The following is a 24253-nucleotide window of genomic DNA, read 5'->3' as shown; positions in this document are numbered from 1 at the left end:
TAAAAACTTTATTTCATAAACGCAATACACTTTGGACTTTAGGTATCTTGTAAATACATATACTTAACAGATAATATAAAAGCAATAGAAAATGTAATCTTCCTTGCGGATTCGTATTTTGCACAGCTTCTATGCGGTAGCAACAGTCGTTTTGTCAACCGTTTGTCGTACACCAAAATATCAAATTTCAGATCATTCAGCATAAACGATGGCAAATCACCTCTCACGAATCGTCGGAAACGTTCGCCCGAACCCGTCGGGGTCTCCGCAGGGCCGCCTTGCGGCCCATCTGCTCTCCCCGGCCGACACTTTCGAAAATATTGTACGGTGTCTGCCCAATATTGTAGGTATTATGCCGAAACTGGCGGGCCTGAGCCCGCTGGGAGGCGGTCACTTCGGCGTCGTCCAGGTGGCGCAACTGGGGCAGTACGCCAATCACCATCATCCGGTAGTCGTTGTGCTCGAGCGTTGAGTTGCCATTGAAGGAGGATGTTGCGCCCGGGTTGCCCAGCAACGACAGGATGCGCAACGAGGGACAACAATCGCGAACCCGGTAGACCCAGCGCTGGACGTTAGCGATATCACAGTGGTTCAGCCAGAGCACCTCGAGGTTCGGCAGCGTTGGGAATGACTTCTCGTCCGGTTGGATATTGTGGTCCAGAATCAGCGTGTTCAGCTGACGGAAGTAAGAGAGGAAGGAGAGATCTCTGCAAAGGGGGAAAAAGAAATAAAAGGTTTTTGGTTAGATTATTGTTATACCTTTCCGACTTCTATATTTTTATACACGAAATTCATTGCTGTTATAGGTCAAATTCAACCAACAAGTTTTAATTTATAAAATTTGCGAATCTAAGTGTTGGTTAGCTTCCCAGTAAGAATTTTTCGTCCGTGGTTGCGATAAATTCTTATTGGATTAACTTAGGCAGACTACACGTAGCTGCACTACATTAATCCAACCTGAATGTCAGTTGATTTCTATAAACTGCAAACTGCGATCTAGAGTAAATACTCTGCATTGGTCGGGATTCTTCGAATTCTTGCTACCGTTTTGAATCAAGTTTCGATCAATCTCAAATTTCTATCGGTTTAGAATGAAATATTCATTATAATTGCAAATTATCTATGTTTTATTGCACTCTTATAATGGTTTTCATGACCAATTTTGGTCATAAAAATCATCATAAGAGTGTGATAAAGCCTTGATGTCTCTCAGAAAAGGCAAGCTGAAGTCAGAATCGACCAGACATTCATGAGACGCATCATAACTGGCGATGAGAGTTAGATCTGGACATACGGCGTTGAAATACAGCTACAATCAAGTGAATGTAGACCATAGATGAGGCATACAGATGGTAGGCATAATAGAGGTTAGGCATAAATACATAAGATATAATGTATGGTAGGCATAATGACATGAACGTGGCATGTTTTGCACTACCTATCTGCCGTTAGCTTGCAAGAGTTCCAATTGAATCAGTTTAAAAAAGGGGGGCTTAGCGGCCCTGAATCGTCTGTGAAATGTTATAAAATAAATTTTAAGAAATTATGCCAAATATTCGTTGTATCAAATGACTTTATATTATTAAATAGGTCGCCGTTGTTTACTTTGTGTTGTGATGGAGCGATGATTCCCTCATGTATTCAAATTCATAGAAAAGGGAAGTTCAGTAAATTATACCTACCGTCCATTATGTCTATCGGCCATAATTTTTTAATTTAATCATTTTCATCAAAATAAAATGAATGTTCAAAGTTTGAATGATGCCATAAAAATTTCCAAGCTGTAGTTTTCTTATATTTTTCGATACAATATACAATTTTATTATTTTGAACATATTTTCGCAAAAATAACAAAGCTTTTAAACCACTTAAAGAGTTACATTAAAGCTATGAGCATTTTACTTTAAATAATTTCAAATTCTGTAGGGTACAGAAATAATCTTAGAAGGTAAAAAATGCATACGTTAGTAAGCGTTTTGCCTGAAAGGAACGTGTACAAAAAAACTTAAAGCTAATGCACAAAAATAAATGAAAAATTACTCAAAAATGGTATTAAAATTATACAAAAATAGCAAGAAATACTGCAAGATATAATACAAAAATAACACAATAGAAATACTACAAAAACGAAATTAAAAAACCAAAAAGAACCCCAAAAAGGAATGGAAAAATGTACAATTAGCATAAGGGATGACAGGCATAACGGACGTTGGGCACTTGAACCTTAGCACGTTAGGCAATCATCGCTTCGTCGCTACGAGAATGAGAATGAGAACAGTAGCAGCCCAATTAGCTAAAAATCATTTGGCACAATGCTGTTTGATATTAAAACACTAACAATCTCATAAACCATGAAATAATTTCAAAACCACTTGGTTTTATTTGAATTTTATAAAGGTTCTATTGTTATATTAATCATTATCTCTGGTTTTATTATGGTATTACGTAATACCAAGATGATACGAGTCAAAAAATACTTATAACTAGCTTTAAGGCTACAATAAAACTGTTTTTAAAGCAAGCTTATTGTTGTTGCCCAAATTATCACGAGAAAACTAGTTGGTTGTGCCACATTTCTTAAAACACTACTTTAAGTGAATGCGTAGTAATACAATAGTGAACCAATACAAAATTGATTTTATCGTGGTTACTAGTCAAGTCAAATAAAATTGGGTAGTTTCATAGTTGACGCGTTGATTTTAGTCACCCATTATTCCAATAGGGCATGAAATGGGCAGAATTACCTGAAAGGAGTTGGAAGGAAACATAGCTCTGGCTCTCTCAAGCTCCTACCTAGCGCCTTCACGAAGATTTATGATGACGATCGATGGCCATACCTGGAAATGCTTCATGTACATATTGGATCAGCTAAGCTAGGAGGTGCCTGTTCCCCATGTGAGGTACGGCTCAAACAGCTGTATCCCGTAAGCTACACCTAAGATGGCAGACTCATTAGCGGTCTGTCGATATCGCGACCCCGGTAAGGTAGTATACCGAAACTCTCATTTACCACGAACAACGAAAATGAAAATATGGAACGGATCAATCGGCATAGGACACGGCGAAGAACAAGAAAAAAAGTAAAGCCATGGGCTTAAAAACGTCTTTCTAAGACTTAACCCTTCTTTATCGATAGACTTCACAGCCGGCTAATAGAGCGCAGGACAGTTACGAGGCTAGTGGACAATCCTACTGACTCTATCTAGCAGCATCGTCTAGCCGAGATCCGAACCTACCTCGAAGCTAATTGGATGGTTAAAGAACAAAGACACGATGAATGGATAACAATTGGAAAATCGGTACTTGGAATGTCAGGACTCTCCATGAACCAGCATGAGCTGGCTTGCTCGAGAGCTACATTGACTCGGAGTGGAGATGGTATATGGAGTCGGTTTCGTAGTGTTGGGAAAGCAAAAGCCACGAGTTATCCGATGGAGGCCCGTAGATAACCGAATATGTGAGTTGATAACTATGGCCAAATTCTTCTGGAGGCATCCAAATAGGAATTCTAGCTCTCAGATTGATCTTGCTTTGATTGACGGTTGTCACTTTTCGGATGTCATGGATGTACGGTCTTTTCGGGGACCATATATCGACTCTGACTACTATCTCATGTGTTAGATTCACGCAAGGTCATCGAACGCAGCCTCACTGAGAGGACAGGACGCTGCGTTTCAACAGTTGACGGCAGATGGCGTAACTGCGAAATACGCTAAAAAACTAGTTCGAATCGCAGAACAGCAGGAAGGAAAGGAAGACTGTGGACTGTGGACGAACCTCCATGGTACCATTGAAACAGCTGCGAGAGAGTTGTTAGGCACGACGCGTGGAAGACATTGTAATTAAGTGTCCTCTTCCAAAACAGGACATCGACTCGAGCGTAAAACCTATCGAGGCATTACATTGCTTAATTCTGCCTGTAAGGCGCTTTCACATATCCTGTTCTGTAGACTGAGAACGTTACCAAGCTGGGTTTCATGAGAATCGCTCCACGACGGAACAGATGTTTACCCTGCGTCAGTTACTAGATAAGTTCCGAGAGTACAACTTGCAGACTCATCATCTGTTTGTGGACTTTAAGGCGGCGTACGATTCAGTCAAACGAAATGAGCTGTGACAGATAATACTAGAACATGGTTTTCCGACGAAACTAATTACACTGATTCGTGCGACGCTGGACGGATCCAAATCATGCGTTAGAATAGCGGGTGAGAGCCGCTTTCGTGACATTGGATGGGCTGAAGGACTAAAGGAAGAGGACTATCATCACGAAGCCTCACCTGGGGTGACATTGCGATTCTCGTTTCGAGTGATTTTGGTTCGAGACGCCCATTTGTTTAACGTGGTCGAAACGAACCAAAATCACTCGAAACGAGATGCGCAATGTCACCCCTGATTCTCGAGGGTGGTGCCGAGGTGGAGCTGGATGGGGAACGCTATGAAGTAGTGTAGGTATTCAAATACTTTGCAACGCTCATGACATGTGACAATAATGAGAGCCGCAAAGCGGAAAGACGAATTGTAGCCGCGAATCGAGCTTTCTATGGATTACGTAACCAGATGAAGTCCCGATGCTTGCAAATTCGCACAAAACTGGCGCTCTACAGAACACTAATCCTCCACGGTGGACTTGTACCGATATGAATCATGAACGCTAAAAGAAGCTGACCGACGACTGCTTGGGTTTTTTAAGTGTAAAATTCACCACGAGCTATACCAAGTATACAAATATGCTGATATAGTGAAGGCTGCGCTGGGCTGGGCACGTGAACAGAATGCCCGACGAAAGAGCAGCCAAAACTATTTTCAGTAGAGAACCAGGAAGAGGTCGTAGACTTCGGGGCAGATCCCGCACCCGATAGATGTGCGCTGTCGAGGACGTATTCGGTTCTTCTAAATGATTGTTTCCGATCCAAGCTCGCAGCTTTCAAAGGAACATGTGTACCATACGTACGCCGCGCCTTTCGCCTTATGTATTTTGACGCGACGACGACCACAGTATGTACGGTCCTACGCACTTCCTATAGGTTTCGGTCTCGAGCCAGAGTATACAAAACAACGTTAAATATAAATTCGTATAGAACCGCTGTCCCGCTAGTCTGTCTCTTTTTGGCATAAAGAATTTATTGTAAAATTATTAAAACATCGATTATAAACTTCAACATTTGATCAAGTATAAAAGAAACCCATTTGGCAATAAAGAAGGATTCACGTTTTGACAACCAAGTAACGACTACTCAATCGCGACCCCCTAGGTCTTCAGACTCAAGGGCTGCCGCTTATTGAAATATCCTTTCCAAAGATCCCCTAGGTCTTTCGACCGATGGGTTACCTATGAGATAAGATTCAGTCTTGTTGGTTTCTTCATATCAACCAAGTATTCCAAGTATTTTTTGTGAAGTATTCCAAAAGTGCGTATTGCGTCAGTCATAAACTCAAGTTTTCTATATTAAAAAATTCATTTATACGAACCGATTCCAGATTCTTAGTGTTCCCAGGGGTATGGTCGTGGTTTCCTAAGGAACATAGGAATAGCTACGACACCAAATGACATATGACCACGAGCAGTTGAAAATCAAATAAGTTATGACTAATAACTAAGAGAGATTAATCTGGTACTGGCATTTTATTAATTTTGAATCAGTTGTTTTCTTAATATTGATTTTTTTATCAATTTAAGATTAATCATGTACCAACATGCCTTCCAGTTGGCCTCGAGGTAAGACACTGGTCTAATAAGCCAGTCGTCGTATGTTCGATTCTCGGCTGGGAGAGGCTGTTAGAGTCAATAGGATCGTAGCACTGACCCCGCACTGTCTCCTGTATTCTAACAGCTGGTTGCAAAGTCTGTCATATAAAAAACAGAAGGTCAAATTTCGATAACATTTTTCCAGTTGCTAGCGTTTCACCCTTAGTAGTCGATTTTATATAGAGTAGTAAAATTTAGTGGTTAAAAAATAACACCAAAAAGCAAAGCAAAACCTTGGTGTTACATTCCGCTTTTCAAAGTCCACTTTCAGACAGCCTTCGCTGCCAGCTGTTAGAGTACAGGACGACTAGCAGGCTTCCTCAGTGTCTATTTTCGAACTCGAAACCAGTAGTTCGAAAACAGACACTGAGGAAGCCTGCAAGTCGTAGGCGGAATACGTATCTGTCGTGAATAAAATATACATAGTAGAATTAAATTGGATAAGTTTTCTTTTTTTTTAATTTTAGGTTTCGTATTCTACTAAGACGCTCCATAAACTTCAGATAGTTATTTCTCCTCGACTGGTTAAATTTCAAACCATTTTATACTTTGACAAATGTAAACAAGTAGTCGTTTTACACAATGAAAGCAAACAAGATGAGGATGAAGATATATTTCTGTAACAGCGAATTTCACGAGCATTGCCAAGAAAAATCGAAGCTTTACTCCACACCTGTGTATATCTCAGTATCTCGAATTAAAACCATCGAACTGTCAAAAATAAGCTTCAAGGCAGAGTCTATCACACCAAAAAAAAACTCAGTTAGAAAAAAATTAAGTTATTAATTAAAATAATTTTGAGATAAATACTTTAAAAATGTAGAACACTGCGATTACATTACGCTTTACTGTTTTCTAATACTTACGAATATACTCACAACATATTCTAGTTAAAATTAACTCAAAATTAAAACTATAGGGTAGACTGTATTGGAGAAGTTATGTCAAGGGATAGTATTTGAAGACAATTAGAATGCCCAATTTACCAGTTTTCAATTGAACTATATGATAATATGGTGCACCATAGTGTTGGCTTTAAATACATAACAAAATTATTCTGTTGGTTAATATATCTAAAATATTACTTTTCCTGGCATTAGTTTGTGCTCCTAAAGTAGTGGTAATGTTCCTCTAATAGTGGAAAATTTGCCTTTAGTAGTGGAATTTTGTTTACCGCCCTTAGTAACGCTTGCAGTGAGCATGGCAGCAGGTGGATAACAACGTAGGCTTGTTAAAATGTTATTAATTTCTTAACCAATTGCACCTTATTAGTCTCTTGAAAAGGAATTTATAATTTCAGTACCAACATCCTAAATTTTAACTACATGTACCTTAGATAAAATTGTTAACTAATATATATTTAACAAAAGAAAATTTAAATTCTCTTGAAATTATTCCAAAATCCGCAAAAACTATGAAATGATTCGACTTTCCACTATTACTGGTACATCTACCCTATTGCATCAATACAATTGGTAATAAAAGTCGACTTTTGCGCATTGTTTTCCAAGGTCTTGGCTCTCCAGTGGTAATCTGTATTATTATCATTTGTACACATCAACATTAATGAACTATAAACACAAATGACAATAAAATAATTTTGATTATTTCTTTTAGTTTCAACATCTTTACCCTAGATGTTTACATAAATGTTTAAAAGTTTGAATAGAACTTGTTGGCAACAATTATTGTAATTTCGCACCAAATAATTACTCTGTCATAAAGCATGTGCCTCACAATAAAAGTAGCTAAAAGTTTTTTCTCTGAAAATCACTCTCGATAACACGACAAATCAAACAGCTTAACTTACTTGAAATTGTTATAGCTCAGGTCCAGTATGGTGGTCGTTCGTGAGAATTTTTCCGCAACCTTGCGCGGAACCTGCGACATCATTTCATAGGCCAACGAAAGCCTTTGGCCGCTCGCTTCCATGTCGTTGCTGTTGTTGTTGTTGTTGTTGTTGTTGTTCGGGCTACCGTTGCTGCTGAAATGATAAGGTTCGATTAGAGAACTGCCGAAGACTGAACACCACCACGGTACGGGCGAGGAAAACTCAATGACAAAACCAAACCTCGTTGCACTTTTCACCGACATCGTATCCATCAGGGACCAATCGTCGTAGTTCAGGTACAGCTCATCGTCGTCGTCTGCATGCGAATAATTCTCGATGAAGAATCTGTTCGTGCGGTGAAATGCAGAGAAAGAAAAGCGAAAGTTAGTGACTTACAATCTTTGCTCTGGGTGCTGGTGATAGTATTTGTTTGGTCAACGATCGCCGCAGCCAATTTGTACTGTTTCCAAACACTACCCTAGTGTTCGCTTGAATTAAACAACTGATAACGGTTGGCCCTGAATTTGGGACGCAATTTGGCTTGTTTAAGTGGAAAAGGTAAATTTACACACTGCATTAATAAACTAAAACTAGTTTTGTATTTGAAACTATTGTCTTCCACTTATCAAGCAGTGTTAACATATAACATTAACACGCTGAACAGTAATTTCATCCCCACTAGTAAAGTTGACATTTACATACATCATTATCAGGTAAGCAAACAACAGTATCAAACTGTTTATCAACAACTATTTTGTTCTAGTTTCTCTCTATAACTAACTAAAAAAAGTTAATGCCAGATTAGAAATCACAGTGCAGTCTTCCGGTCCAGTTCGTTGACAAAACACAACTGATCCGAACTGATCAACCGACGAACAAACTCGAAAAGTCGGAACCAAACATGCAGACCGCAATCCTTCAGCTATCTGATTTTCGCCATGGTTCACTTAGCTTTCGGTCCTCATTTTAGATGTCGTTCCGGCGGGATGCTTCCATGTGGCGCCAACCCAACGCAACCAACGGTAGGTAGTAGGTAGGGTGGTTCTTGTGAGTAATCGCATCGGATGAAAGTACGACACATCGGATGCCAACCCTCCTCGTAGTGAAATACGACATTTTGCGTCTTATCTTATCTTTTTGAATGTGGGTACCTACATACTGCTTCGGAAGCGAAACGGGCGGGAGCACGGATGCCTTTGGCTTAGCTTAGACAGATGAGATGACACTACGCTCGGATGCTGATTACTGAACCTCAATCCGGACCGGGTGCGCTCGGCGACGACGTGTGCATTTTCACTGATGATATGCTGACGCTGACACTTATACACACACACACAGAAGACCAGGGGTGCAACATTCTCTTTATCAAAATTGGCAAACATATGTACGACGAGCGCTAATCGCTCGTCTGACTAGGATTTGCGAACTTTGCCAAAGTGGTTTTCGTCATTCCAAAAAAAACTGTTCTAGACATGTTTACCACAGCAGCCTGGCAACAAACTTCATGGAAACAAGTCGAAACAAATTTAGAGAAGATTCTTATCAGCGCATCGTGCCTTAACAGTAACAACATTTAACTATGAAAAATTTCCTACAATGTTTGAAATGATTCGTCCTGCCTTTCAAAGTCAAAGTGTGCATACAAATCAATATTCTTATAGATACCTACCTACTCACAACTTTTTTGAAACATTTTTGATCGCTCAAATTGTTAAAGGTCATTAAAGTTAAAGAATGTTGGTTACTAACCTGTTCAAGTTCAAAATTATTCCCCTTTTAACAGTTTACGGTATCAGACGGTTAAAGAAGGTAAACGTAGCAAATGTTACTGCTTTTTGTATAACCGGTGTTAATCGTAGAATGCCAAATCTATTAAAACTTATTACAAAAATACGCTGATCGGGTTGAAAATTTAAGACATTCAGGTGCAATTGGATTTGAAATCAAAGTTGAGATTGGTCTAGAAATTAAACTTGGAACTGGACTAGAAATTCAAGTTGGCCACAAGAAATTGGCCACAAATTGAATTTGAAATTAGACTTGAAATCGGAGTTCAAATTGTACTCGAGTTAGAGTTTAAATTTCGCTTAGAATTGAGCCTAAAATTGAAATTGAATTAAACTTGAAATTGGTCTTAAAGTCGGTCATGCAATTGAACTCGAAGTTGCACTTTAATTTGAAGTTGAAATTTTACCTCAAACCGGACATGGGCATGAAATTAGACACGAAGTTGAAACTTGAAATGAGAATTGAAATTTCCGTCTTATTCTCTCTCACGTTTTACCTCTTTTCCAATCCATTTTATCTCTTTCAATCCCACTTTTTCACTTTTTGTTTCGTTTTTTTTTTTATAATTCTGTTCCATTTGTTGGTTTTTGCAATTGCTTTCCTCCCGTTTCTCCTCTTTTTCTTTCGTTTTCCGTTTTTTCTGTTCCGTGATTCCTATTTTATTATTTTTTCATTTCCTGGCCCCTTTTTTCTAAGCGTGTAGGGTACAATATTTTTGCATATTAGCGTTAGGAGGAGGTTAGTAATACTTATCAACTTAGGGATTATATTGGCTCGTTTCAGTATGCCTGGTTTTTACTTTCAGGTATAATAAGTTCAAGTTGTCACACAGTTTTAGAGCCGTAAATCACGCATGTGCATAGTATTTTTCAAAATAAATTAACAAATTATAGTTGTTTATGTGTTTATATTAAATTTAGATTAAAAAGGTGTATTTTATATCTTAATTTTCGTAATTACCGGCTTTACAAGAAGTTTTTCAAATATCCAGGTTACTTTCAAATAACTAGTGCTTACATACTTGCATTATTCATCTATTCCTTTCCCGAAATGCTTGTGAAGATGCAGAGGATTCCCTGCTAGCAACAAGTATTTGACTAACATTCCTTCGCATCCCAAAGTAGTCCAAAAGGGCGAAAAGTGGAACTTTTTTCCTTAATCTAAAACTGTCAAAAGTTAGTCATTGCGTATTATAATGAAAATACAAAAATAACTTTTTTGTGTTAGTAAATATAAACATAGTTTCTTCGGTAAAGTTGTAAATATTGTAAAAATAAACAACTTTGCTGAAGAAATAAAATTTCTATCTTTATCGAGTGCTAAACTATAGGGCATATTCTTTAAAACTTCTTTAAAAATTGGTTTTTCATACTTAGCTTTTCTTAGTTGCATTTTACAAGAATACAATGTTCCAGAGAATTATCTAAGCTCTCAAAGTACACGTTTTTGCAGAAGACCGCAAATCTCTTATCGCATTATCACTCTTTAAATTTCTATCGCTTCACGAGCCCATGGGGTAAAATGGGGCAAGTGGATTTATGAAATCAGTGCTTCATCTTAAAGCTTAAGTCGAGTACTATAAACTTGTATGGGTTCCGTTTGTCCCCAACCACCCAAGTGAGAGTACGGCAAGCATACGTTTTATGTGTTTCGCGTTCGCCAAAGGCTCGATACACGTCCATTTTTTTGTAATCGTTGGGCAAAGTTATAGAAACTATAAAGGTAAACAATTTTGCTAAAGAAATAACATTCTTTAAAAATAAGTTTTTCATATTTAGCTCATGTTGGTTGCATTTTACAGGAATATATGGTTCTAGGCGATTACTGAAGGACTCAAAATACATGTTTTTGCAGAGTATTGCAACTCTCTAGGACCTTTCGTTACAAAGTTATCGCCTATTTAAGCTTTATTTTTCCTCAACTTCACGAGCCAAATGCGAAAACTTTATAAGGAAAGGTCCTAGAGAGTTGCGATCTTCTGCAAAAACGTGTATTTTGAGTCCTTCAGTAATCGCCTAGAATCAAATATTCCTGTAAAATGCAACCAACATAACCTAAGTATGAAAAACTTATTTTTAAAGAATTTCTAAGGAAAATGCTCTATAGCTGTGCACTCAACAGAAATAGAAATCTCATTTCTTTAACAAAGTTGTTTGTCTTTATATTTTCCATAACTTTGCCGAAAAAACCATGTGTCTATCTACGAACACAAAAAAAATGGACGTGTATCGAGCCTTTAGCGAACGCGAAACTCATGAAACATATGCTTGTCGTACTCTTATTTGGGTGGTTGGCGACAAGCGGAACCCATACAAGTTTATAGTACTCGACTTAAGCTTTAAGATGAAGTACTGATTTCATAAATCCACTTGCCCCATTCTACCCTATAGGCTCTTGAAACTATGGAAATTTTAAGCTTGAAAATATGATAACTTAGGAAGTAAAAGTCCCAAAGATTAGCGATCTTCTGCAAAAACGTGTGTTTTGACAGCTTCGATAATTGCTTAGAACATTGTATTCTTGTAAAATGCAACTAACAAAAGCTAAGAATGAAAAACTAATTTTTCAAGAAATTTCTATGAATATGCCCTATAGTTCTGCACCCGATAAAGATAGAAATTTTATTTCTTCAGCAAAGTTGCTTGTTTTTACAATATTTACAACTTTGCAGAAGAAACTATGTCTATGTTTCTTAACACAAAAATGTTATTTTTTTATTTTCATTATAGTAAGCGATGACTAACGTTTGATAGTTTTAGATTAAGGGGAATATTTATACGAACAAAAGTGCTGAAGACCATAAACGATAAAATGAAAGCAAAACACACTAGGAAAAAAGTTCGCCGCTTTTCGCCCTTTTGGACCACTGTGCATCCGACCAGGACCCGCACTCGGACGTGGCCGGCGTCGCTATTGATCAGCATGCAGCGACCTGTTAAGGTTGCACAATGAGGAACAGCATGCTGTCCCAAGTATGTTTTTTCAACCATCATTTTGCAATTTGCATCGGTCCTGGTCAATAACGGACTAGCCTCACACGGACTTATGCTTATGCTTACTTCCTTGCCCCTTTTTTCGTATTTTCAGTCCTGTTTTTTCAATCGTTTTAATATTTTCTTTTTCATTTTTCGTCTTTTTCTTCTCTTGTTTTCCTTTTGTTGATTTCGGCTTTCATCTTTTTATATTTCTTTTTATCTTCCTTTCGTTTTCGTCTTTTCTGTCACGTTTATCCTGTGTGTCGTGTTTCATCCCACCTTTTCCCTTTTATATCCCATTTGACCTTTTGTTTCTTTTTGTTTTTCTATCAACCTATAAATTGACTTATTTGCTTAACGTCCGTGTCTGTCCGTGTTTGTTTTCCTAGTTTTTTTTTTGACTCGTTTTTCCTATTTATCTCTCGCATTTATCCGGGCAGGAAACCTATTGCATCCTGCTTCTCTGTTTCCCTTCTCTTCGTTTTTTGTACCGTTTTACATCCTTTTCCTGAGTGCTGATTTTGTTCGTTTTTCGTACTTCTTATTTTTCCTTCTGTCTTCGTTCCTCTTCCCATTCCTCTTCGTTTCGTTGTCACGTTTTTTGTCATTTTCTGTCCGGTTTCTTCTTTTCGGTTCCGGTTTTCGTCTTTTTTTCGAGAGGATTGGGTGAGAAAAGGTGCAAAAACGAGGGAATAAACGAGGTGACTGGACAGAAAAAGATGAAAAACGAGAAGGAAAATATGTAAAATGAAAGAAAACAAGGAAATCCATAAAGAACACAAAAATGAGGATAAGCTGGACAGTAAGGTAGAAAATACGGGATGTGAAAAAGGGGACAAAGCGGAAAATTAAAACAGAACATAACAAAAAAAGAAGAAAAGGAGGACATCATCCAGGGAAGAACAGACCAGACAAAAACGACAATACAATAGGTTAAAATGCGAAAAAATACGAAAACCGGCACAGAAATAGACAAAAAACGAGACTGGAAAAGAGGTAAAACGTAGAAAAAAGGAAGGAAAAAGACAAAAAACGGAACAGAGAAAGACGAGAAATCCTGAAAAACGCAGAAAAAAAAAACAAAAAACAAGAAAAACCAAAAGTGAGAAGAGGAATAGCGAGAAAGAAAAAGGAATACCGATTGAGGAAACGAGGAAAACTGGAAAAAAGGTTAAATAGGATTTAAAAGGAGAAACATGGGACAAACAAGGAATAAATGTGACGGAATAACAGGGCACCAATAGGAGGAAAAACGGAACAGGTAAAAACGAAAAACGAGAACGGAAAGAGGAAAAAGGTAGAAAAACACATAAACTGAAAACGAAATAAAAAGGGAAAAAATAGAAGAGTACAGGTGAAAATCGAGAAAGAAAATAACAAAAAATGAGTGAAAAATATATGGAAAACTGAATTAAAAATAAGAAAAAATGGGACAAGAAACAAAGAAAAAGAAAAGAAAGTGAGGGCATAAACTAAAAAATATACGAGAAAGAATGGAACAAAAATTGGTAAAACGCGACTGGACAGAACAGAAGAGAGGTAAAACGTGAACAGAAGAGAGGTAAAACGTGTGAGAGAATAAAACTAAAACTGTCGCTCTAATGTCAAGAAAATCTTCATGTCTAATTTCATGTTCATGTTCGGTTTGAAGCAGAACTTCAAGTTTGAGTTAGTCCAAATTCAAGTCTAACTTAATGTTAATGTAAACCTCTAGTCTAATTAAATTCCAATTTTAAGTCAAATTTGAATTACACCCTAATTTCAAGTCCTATATGAAGTCCAATTTGAATTCCAATTTCAACTCTAATTTCAATTCCAATTTTAAATTTAGTTTCAAATTTAAACTTTAACTTCGTTCAAAAATAAAATTACGATTTCTTGTCTAATTCCAAGTTAAATTATTAGACGAAATTATACCAAGCTTAAGTCCAATTTCCTATCAAGTAAAACTTCAAGCCGTAATTTGTTCCATCTCAATTTTGTGATAAGTAATCATAGATTCGCCATCATACGCTAACTCTGTTTTTCCAGGCCGATACATTTTTCTGGAAGGTCACAGGTGTCCCACCTTTTGTTAACGTCTGGGCACGCTATTGCAGCAGGTGAAATAGTGGAAAAAACGCGAAAGAAAACCAGATAAACGGGTTAGAAACAAAAAGGAAAAACGCACGAAAAAAAACTGGCATGAAAAAAAGAAACACGAAAGAAAACCCGCGACAGAATGGGAAAAAATAGAAAAAGGAAAAAATAAAGAAGAAATTAGGAGAGAAAATGAGGGAAAACTAAACAGATAAGGAGAAAAAACGAAAAAAGGTGAGAAACGGGATAGAAGAACGGGAGTAGGGAGAACGGGAAACGGGAGAAAAAGAAAAGGCGAAAATACGGGAGAAAATCGAGAAACGAAAACAGAAAAACAGAAACACAACAGTGCGGGAACGTGATAGAAAAAGTGATACAGAAAAACTTAAAGTTGAAGACAAAAGTAATAAAACGGACAATAATAGAATGTGACAAAAAAGAATGAAAAGCAAGTTTTAATAAGTGGAAGAACGGAACAGACGGAAACTTAAAAAAGGAAATAAAAAGTGGAAAAAAGATGGAAACCTGGACCAAACAAAAGATTTAAGACAAGTAAAGACTGGAATGACAAAAAAGAGGAAAAACGAAAGAAAAATTACGAAAATCAGTCGAAAGAGAAAAATTAGAGGAAAACAAGGGCGAAAGAACGGAATGGGAAGAATGGAACAGATGAAAAATGCAGAAAAAAGGAAAATGAGACAGAAAACTACCCAAGAATAGCGAAGGGCAAAGAAAAGAAGGGCGTAAAAAACTAACAGTGGAAAATAGGAAAACGGGAAACAGAGATCAAACGAGATTTATCAGGAGAAAGATGGGACGCTAAACGAGAAAATGGGATAAAAATAGAAGAAAAACAGGAAAAATGGACCAAAGGAAAAGGTTAACGATGAAATCCGGAGAGGAAGGAGAAAAAAGAGAGCGAAAAACGGAATAAACGCGACAGAAAAGTCGGAAAACGAGTCGTAAAAAAGCGAGAAACGGCGCAGAAGAAGACAAAAAACAAGACGGAAAGGAGGTTTTTTACCTTTTTAGTTTTTAGATAGAAAAATATGAGTTATAATTTGTAAAATAATAAAGTTTTGTAAAAAATTTTGGACCTAGCGCAAATAATTCAAAGTATATTAATGCAAGTTGTTCTCGAGTACCCGAGTAAATGATTATAACAAACATATAACAAAAAAATATCTCAATTAGATAGAAATAACAGAACTTGTTATATTTTTGATCAGACAAAATAATGAGGCTAACAGAATTATTACAAGTTTTGCTCTTATATCAAAATTTGTTATAATTTTGTTACAAAGCAATTTCAGCTTGTTCCAGCTTGCAAACGGTTTGTCTCGACTAGTTTTGATTGCAATGAAGTTTTGCTAATTACAATTCCGCACCGAATCATTTTCCATGAAATATATTTTTTCATCAAGAGAACTTTTTAAAAAGAGCGTATTTAGAAATTAGAATATTTTTTTCAAAAATTCTATCTCGAAACTTATTTATTTTTTGAAAATGACGTTAAAGCAAAATTCGTAGTAAATCAAGTGTATTTTCAGTAAACAATTACACTGAAAGAAAAAGCTTTGCAAATACGCGATAAAAATCATAAATTGTGAATTATCTCAAAACATGTCTTTTTTTAAAGATTTTTTAAGCGCAAATATGCTCTAAAATCTGGTAAAGAGCTCTTTCGGAATTTTTATAATCTTTGAAAATTGACAAGTTTTAAATGACTAAAATAAAATCAAATTCTACGCATTATATCATATAAACTTTTTTCTTAGGTCGTTCTCAAATTATTGCAAATTTAAAATCTAAAAGTCACGTGTTAGGGTAATTCCACGCGAAGTATCCGAGATGTAATCGACCTTGACGGATTTGAACCAAATTTTGTCAGATTGTTTGTTTTAGGTCAGAATGTAAAAATCCTAAATTTGGTGCTGGTTGGTCCTCCCCACGATTAATGCGAGCAAGAACTAGCAACATGTCGCATTCTACATGTTGCTAAAAAATTGCCTAATCTAAATGCACCTTAAGAGACATACTCGATGCAGTAACACGCCGCTCCTGTCAAGTCGCGCTTGAGGAACCTCATGCAGTTTATTACTAGAAATTAAAGAACGTATTGACAGAATTCTTTGTTTAAATAACTTAAAGAGTTATTTTTGAATGTCATTGTAGAATTTCATATATGAGAGAACCAGTTTTTTTAGTTAATGCTATATGCTATATGCTTGGACTGAACATAACTGAGATAAAATAAAATCTTATCATATTCTCGGTTTATGTATGTTTACAAAGTTTAAAAGTAGTTAAAATTTTCTCCAAACCTTTACCAACAAAACAAAAAAATTATCTAAATAGTTCGCATAATTACTGAGGAATAGATTCTTCTACACATCATTTATTTATTTATTTATTTACTTTTTAATTAGGCTTTCAACCGTTCACATCATTTAAATAATTAATTTCATGGTTGTTTTTAATCTTTTCTGTGGCTGAATCTTGCTAAAATGAACAGAAAAGTTTACAGACTCGAAAACTGAAACAAAGGAGTCATTGCATTATTCAGGCTTTATTCTCGGTTTTTTGCTCGGTAGATGCTCATTTGACTACAACGCCTCAACTAAACCGAATTCGAAAAAGTAGTGTAAAGGGCGATTGTGGAGCTAATTATTATCTACATTATTGTTGAAGAAAGTATAGTTCTATCGTTTGTATTTATGGCGCTATGTGGCTGCTACCCCGTTGGTAGCAAAAAGAGTACTCATTTGTAGCAATCGGGGTAGCAATCGCGTAACGCCGTAAATAAAAAAGATAGAACTATACTTTCTTCAACAATAGTGTAGATAATAATAAGCTCTACAAACGCCCTTTACACTACTTTTTCGAATTCGGTTTAGTTGAGGCGCTGTAGTCAATTGAGCATCTACTGAGCAAAAAACCAAGAATGAAGCCTGGCATTATTTTCTTATATGGTAGGTGTTAAATCAGACCGGACCAAGCCGGAAAATTTAAAAAAATAAGTTAATGACAGCAAACGATTGATAATTTCCTAAGCTATGTTTTACTCTAATCAGATTACATAAATGTTGCAAACAGCCAAAGGTATTAAATGATTTCGAATGATTGATAGCTTTAAACTACACAGCAGCAGCAAACTTTGAACGTGTTTTTCTCGAAATCATTCAGTTGGTTCGGTCTGACTTAACACCGATCATATATGGTCATCGTTAAGTCAAACCGAACCAAGTGACAAAACTCTTCTAGAAAAACGTGTTCAAAGTTTGTTGCTCTGTATGTTTAATACCTATCATTCGTTCGAAATCATCTGAAAACTATGGCTGTTTGCAATATTTATGATAGTCTGATTAAAGTAAAATGCAGCTTAGAAAATTGTTGATCGCTAGCTATCATTAACTCATTTTTTGAATTTGCGACTTGGTCCAGTCTGATCTAACACCGACCATATTTAATGGCAATTCGTGCAACATTCTTAACCGTTATGTTTGCAACAGGGTACCCGGGTACCTTTTCAGTTCTAAAATAGTTATAACTCATTCAATTTAAAACATACGTCATTGAAATTTTTCGACACCGTAAAACTCGTTGATCTTAATTAATTAAGGGCTTTTTGGTGCATATCCATAAAGGGGATTAGCAATGGGAGGCACTTGAATTTTTTTATTACGTAGGAGGGCGACAAGGGTACCCGGGTACCTATGATTTGCTATGTTCATAACTTTGGCTATCTTGAACCGATTTGGATGAAACCAGTGGCATTTGATTCGTACATTTATCTAGTTTTGATTAGTTTAAGCATTTGGCCATCATATGGCATGTAGTTCCCGGGAATCGGTAATTCCGGAGCAACGTCCGGTAAAACGTGGGAAGCCGCTTGTGTTGGAAGAATATCAGCTTTCAGCAAAGCCATTAGCTTTGAACTTGACATTTTGGATCCTTTTTTTTATCTTATATAAATTGGTGACTTTAAATCGCATTGGCCATTCCAGAATTGGGTTCCTGTAGGGTTACAGTTTACAGATGACCAGTTGAATGCCTAATCCAATATTAGAATTGGTTTAGTGGATCTTTTAAATGTTTTGAACTGATATGGCCAGTTTAGTACTGATTAATAATTTCGGAACTGGTTCCAAATGTATAACGGATGGTTCTACGTTTTGAACTGTTCTGATAATGCTAAGCATTATCTTAAATCCTGCGGTATCGTCTGTAACCCCGTAGAAACCATTTTCGAAATAACCAATCAAAATACATCGAAATGTAAAAAATATCACCTACCGAATTAATTCCAAGAACTTTGATACCCATACTGCTAGGTTTTACCTGCAATCCTAGACTGGCCACCCATGACCCCGCAGGAACCTACTCCGGAATGGCCAACGTGATTCATCTGATTATATGAAATAGTTCATTGTATGAATTTTTAGAGTTTTTATATCCGCATGACAGATTTTCCTGCAATACAATCAGTTCTCTACCTCACAGCGGACACTCTGTCGGAATTCCGGATTTTCGGGCCCCGTATGTCTTTTAATGGGCAAATGGCCAGTTAATTCAAAACTAGATAAATTAACGAATCAAATGACACCTATTTCATCAAAATCGGTTTAAAATTGTTGATGTTATAACAATATCAATTTTGGGTACCAGGGTACCCTTCTCGCCCTGCTAAAGGTGTTTTTTTGTCGCACACATAACGGTTAAAGTGGCGCAACATATCATGATTCAATTTCTTCGTCTTCTTGATTGGCTTTGGATTGAACGCTTATTTTCTATTTATAGACAGCTCGAAGCAAAAACTGACAACCCCGAATGAGCTATCGGCCAAATCATATAAGCATTTAATCTACCTTCATTCAAGAGTAGTTCTACCACAGAGGTTAAGACTGTTGCATTCTGTGCGATGTGTCGTGAGTTCAATCCCGGCCGCGGCCGGAACGATTTTTCAAATGTATGAAAGTTTTTTTCTGTGCTATTTGTGAATGTTCCTGATAAATAGTTGTACTATTTTTAGCAATTTAGCCGAAATAAAATGTCGATATAGCAGATAAAGGCAAAGAAGTTTTTGTTATATTTTAACAAAATTATAACAAAACCTGTTACAAATATCATAACAAATTTTGATATAATTTTGTTCAAAACATAACAAATTTTGTTACATTTCTGCTACTGCCGCTAAGAAGTTCTGATAGAATTTTTGTTATTTTAACTACTAACCAGACCAAAATTATATCAAATTATGTTAGAAATGCCGTCATAACAGAATATCATGATTTGTTATAATTTTGTTATGTTTGTCTGATCGGGTATCCAGAATTTTCACTCCGGCCGAACGAATCCTCCGTAATCGAGTAAATTTGTTTGCGAAAAAATCTTTTCTGTGTCATATTCTTGGCTTAAATTTTTCAAATTTTGCCCGATTGGGTAAAACGACACTGTAAAATGAATCAAATTTTAGTCGAAGTGATCGAACCATTCCTGTCTGTCGATCATTGTGAATCAGCAGTGAAAAAAAATCGCAAGAAAAGAATTTGCTCATATTAGCGAAGTGAATCTAGAGTGGCAAACATTTTAAGACACCAAAAAATAAAAATAAAAAACTACAACACAAACAATCTTAACTGCAAAAATATCAAAAATATTTGAATATCTGCAAAGCGACAATCGAGAAAATTAGAGGACTCCTAATCAATAAGTCAAAGAGTCAAAGTCACAAAAAATGAAGATAAAACGACAGGAAAAGTTCAAAAAACTCGTGAAGAGTAAAGTTGCTTTTTTTCCTTCGTAATGTAGGTTTCGATTATATCTTGAAAAGGTTTTTAGAAGATATAGGCTATTTGGTTCTCTAAAACAAAGGTTAGTCAGGAATAGAATGAAAAAATACTAAAAATAAGTAATGAAGTCGAAAGTATCACTAAACCTTTAACACGTAATATTCGGATTCCAGTAAGTTTTGATACAGTTTGCTGCTATGTTCAAGCCATGAATATCGGGCAGAGCAGCGGCTAATTTTCAGTAATTTTGAAAATAATCGATTTTGGATTCCATTGTCATAAACGGATGAGTATAATTTTTTAAATTAAAAGCGAGTTCAAGATATTTTTCTGCAATTTTTTTTCACACATCCATTTTTTGTAAAGCAAATGAGAACGACAATAACCTATTATACTCAGAATTCCATTAATTGAATTTAATTTAATTCGCCATCCAAAGCTACGCGAACCAAAATCACAGCCATATTTGCTTCAGCAACATCTTGTAAAGCAATTTGAACTACTTCTAAAGAAACAATAGAACTTTAAGCACACACTTACCGCTTATTGTATTCGATGGTCTGCATGGCTCGCTTTTTCCGACTGGCTCCGTACACAAGTTGGTACAGATGCGGCGAATGATCCCGGTACAGCGGAATTTTGACGAAGTTTTCTATTCACTCTCGGTAGTGTAATCAAAACACCTTGACCACAAACCGTCGCAAAACGAGCAGTTCGTTGAACCGATAAATCAATCAAATCACGAAATTCACGGCTTTTGTAGATCACTATTCTAGCTAAAGCACATGTTTGTAAGGACGCTTACTAACCTTCTCTCCTCAAAAAACAAAAACAAACAAACACTCCTGACCGGCAGCGTCTTCAGTGAATGCACATCGATGACTGTTGTTCGAAACTAGATCGAAAATTGTTCTAGACTAACTTACGGTACGGATTCTGTGGTCCCATGTGAGTATCTCTCTTACTACGTAGTACAGATGCGCCTACCGGAGGCCGCTCTCTACTACGCTCTAATCCGCAGGCAGACGCCACCCGAGAGAAAAAAAAACAAAAGTTGAAAAAAAAATAATCAAACGATTGTTTTCATCAACCTCAGTTCAGTGCTTTTGTTATCACGCACTCGAAGGGAGTAAACGATACCGTGAAAGTGCGGATTTTCAGTCCACACACATGTGCTTCCAGCCCGGCAGGTAACGTGTTTTAACCGCCATAAAATTGTTCGTCGAAATTCGATAGGATCTAGGTGGGTCCTATATGTTTACGATCAGTGAAATAGGATCATACCCGTTTCGAAACCGGTCCGGTAACGCCTTCTCGCTAGCAGGCAGGTAGGTCTAGGTCTAGGCCAGCCAGGATGAGAATGCTGCCGCAGGCAGAAACGGACATGAAGCTGTTTAAAATAAGCAAACAATTCGGAAGGTTACTCTAGTATAATTGCCTTGCCTGCATGTTGATTACGGTCGGCTTTTCAATAGCGTTTATTTTTAGATGTTTATAGGTAAAGAAACTTTCACTTTATACCAGGCTAATCACGGAACCGATTAGAGCTGTCTTGTTGCTGACCAATTAATTAGAAAGTGCTCCCATGAACATTTTGGCAACAGATAAGAATTTCATAACGACCGGAAAAATGGTTGTGGCGTCCGTGATTCTTGCTGGCAGAAGGCAGCCCAAATCCAAAACTTATGGTCTCCTAGATTTTATTGTTAGTGGTGACAATGCAATGATTAAATGTGTAAATATGAAGAAAATTTATCAATGCCACTGACATGATTGGGTTTTCACATTTTAAATTTTAATAACCCTTTAACGAGTAACGTCGTAGAAACGAGGCGAACAAGCTAATTACTGTTTTTCCATGAAGTCAAAATCTCAGATTATGTTTTTCACGTTCTTGGACGAGCGCCTGTTTCGATGCCCGCTTGTCGGATCACTCCCTATAGAACGATGTTGAATAGCATGTAAGATAAGCCGTCACCTCTTGACTGAGACACGGCGAGGGTCTCAAAGGTACCTGAGAGTATGCTCGAGATATATCTCAAAACAAATCACTCCAATGATCCGGAAAACCATATTCGTGTATTACCCGTCATAGTTGGTCTCGATGAACTGTATCGTAGCTGCTTTGAAGTTAATAAATATGTGATACGTGAGCAGGTTGCATTCCCAACATTTCTGCAGGATCCATCGGATTGTAAAAAATTTGGTCCATAGTAGCGAGAGCTCCGATAAAACCCGCCTGATAATTCCTTATGAAATATGCAACTTTGCCATTGAGATGTTCATTGAAGAACTGCATCCACCTGTTAACCACTTAGGATTCGTTTGTATTTCTTTCCTTTGTACCTACACATGTCAGGGCTCTCTGAGTATCCCTTACAAGCTTACGGCTATATCTATACTTAATCCGTATCCGTCACGTCACGGGTTTCTATAGGTTCTGTGAGCAGATAGTTGATACAACATTTTAGAGAAAACCAACGGATTTGACTTATACGAAGGATGTAAAATTAGCGGATAATGTCCCCATGGTGAAGTCTCGTTACATAAAATGCAATATTTTATTTTCCCTATCCCTACAGTTCTTATAGTACTTACTAAATTACTTGCGATTTCTACATGCTGGTATGTTTCTAGGTTTCTAGGCTTTTCTTCAACTATCGAAACAATATCGTATGTATCGTAGGTTCACCGCAATCGGCAAGGGTGAAGCTGGGATAGCGAGTCTGGCCAGGTGCCCGATGGTGGTAGCTGGTGGCTATGCTGCAGAGCTGGAAACTCACCACACTCGGCAGTTCCGGTGTAGTGGTCTGGGCAGGCATCCTGCCTATATTTATTTATTATTATTATTGATCAACGGGCTCGATTTGGCCCCAATGATTGTCAGGTTAACATAAAAATAGTCAAGTCGAATTAAGTGAGTAAAATTCTATCAAACGTATACAAACAGGTCTTAAAATAACTGTATCTTCTTCGAGGTTTACCTGTCCCGAAAAAAGCGAGTGAATCTGCCCTGTAGTATCCGTCGTGGCAGATGAAAGTCGTATAACGACGATATTTGATTAAAGGCCCGCAGCAGACCGCCGATAGCGCCGTTCATACTGTAGTTAGAGCGACGAGGTGGCAATTTCAACGGCTGCATTGTTCCGCAACGCTCGTGGTTGAACATTTATGTTAATCTGTCCCAGTAGCGCGGGGCAGTCAATTCTCCCTTGTAAACTATCTGCGATAAACAGTGCTCTGGAGCTGGAGAGGTTCTAGATCGATCAGTTGACAGCGGCTTTCATAGCTGGGAAGACGGAACCGGTTTCTTCATGGCAATTTTCGCAAAGCGAATCTAAGAAATCGACGCTGAATGGACTCGATTCTTTCAGCGCTGTTGTTGTAGTTAGGATTCCAAACAGACGATCAGTATTCCAGAACTGACCGCCCCAGCGAACAGTATAGCGATTTGAGGCAGTATATGTCAGAAAAAATTTTTGCGACCCTAAAGATAAAGCCTAAAGGACCCTGAGGCTTTAGCGACAACTTACGAGATATGATGCTTGCACGTTAACTGCGAATCTAAGATAACGCCCAAGTCAAGCGTATAACGAAACAGGATCGGATCTTTCTTACGGGAAAATGTGATTGCTGAGCACTTCTCCGGGTTCACTATCATACAGTTCACGTCGCACCAAGTGGCAAAGGCCTCGAATTTATTTTGAAGTAAGTGACAGTCGTCAGTTGAGCGGATCGGGATGTACATTTTAAGATCAACGGCATACGAGAGTCGTGGGCCCTTAATGACCAAATTAACGTCGTTGAAATAAAGCAGAAAAATCAGAGGACCTAGATGGTTTCCTTGAGGTATACCTGATGAGGCTGGATAGCTATCGGATCGACAATCTCCAACGGCATCCACCAGCAGTCGATCAGTGAGATATGAGCGAAACCGTTGCAAAAGGTTACCGCTAGCACCCAGTCTATGTAGTTTCATTGATTCATTGATCATTGATGCTTTGTTGATCAGCTTTACGGAAATTACATGAGATAGCAG

General features: G+C 37.3%; 1 protein-coding gene across 1 annotated transcript; it reads right to left on the bottom strand.

The window, feature by feature from the left end:
• On the bottom strand, window positions 1-23036 carry LOC128736813 (uncharacterized). The gene is made up of 5 exons (XM_053831304.1): window positions 22907-23036; window positions 20755-20866; window positions 7821-7925; window positions 7560-7733; window positions 1-707 (listed from the first exon to the last, which is right to left on the bottom strand). Exons 1-5 carry the CDS (start codon window positions 23034-23036, stop codon window positions 224-226), a joined length of 1005 nt encoding a protein of 334 aa, XP_053687279.1. The 3' UTR covers window positions 1-223.
• Between the last annotated feature and the right edge of the window lie 1217 nt (window positions 23037-24253).

The sequence above is a fragment of the Sabethes cyaneus genome, chromosome 2 (assembly GCF_943734655.1).
Source record: "Sabethes cyaneus chromosome 2, idSabCyanKW18_F2, whole genome shotgun sequence".
In the NCBI taxonomy this organism is placed as follows: domain Eukaryota; kingdom Metazoa; phylum Arthropoda; class Insecta; order Diptera; family Culicidae; genus Sabethes; species Sabethes cyaneus.
Note: the sequence above shows the minus strand (reverse complement) of the source record. Positions and strands in the feature narration are given on the sequence as shown.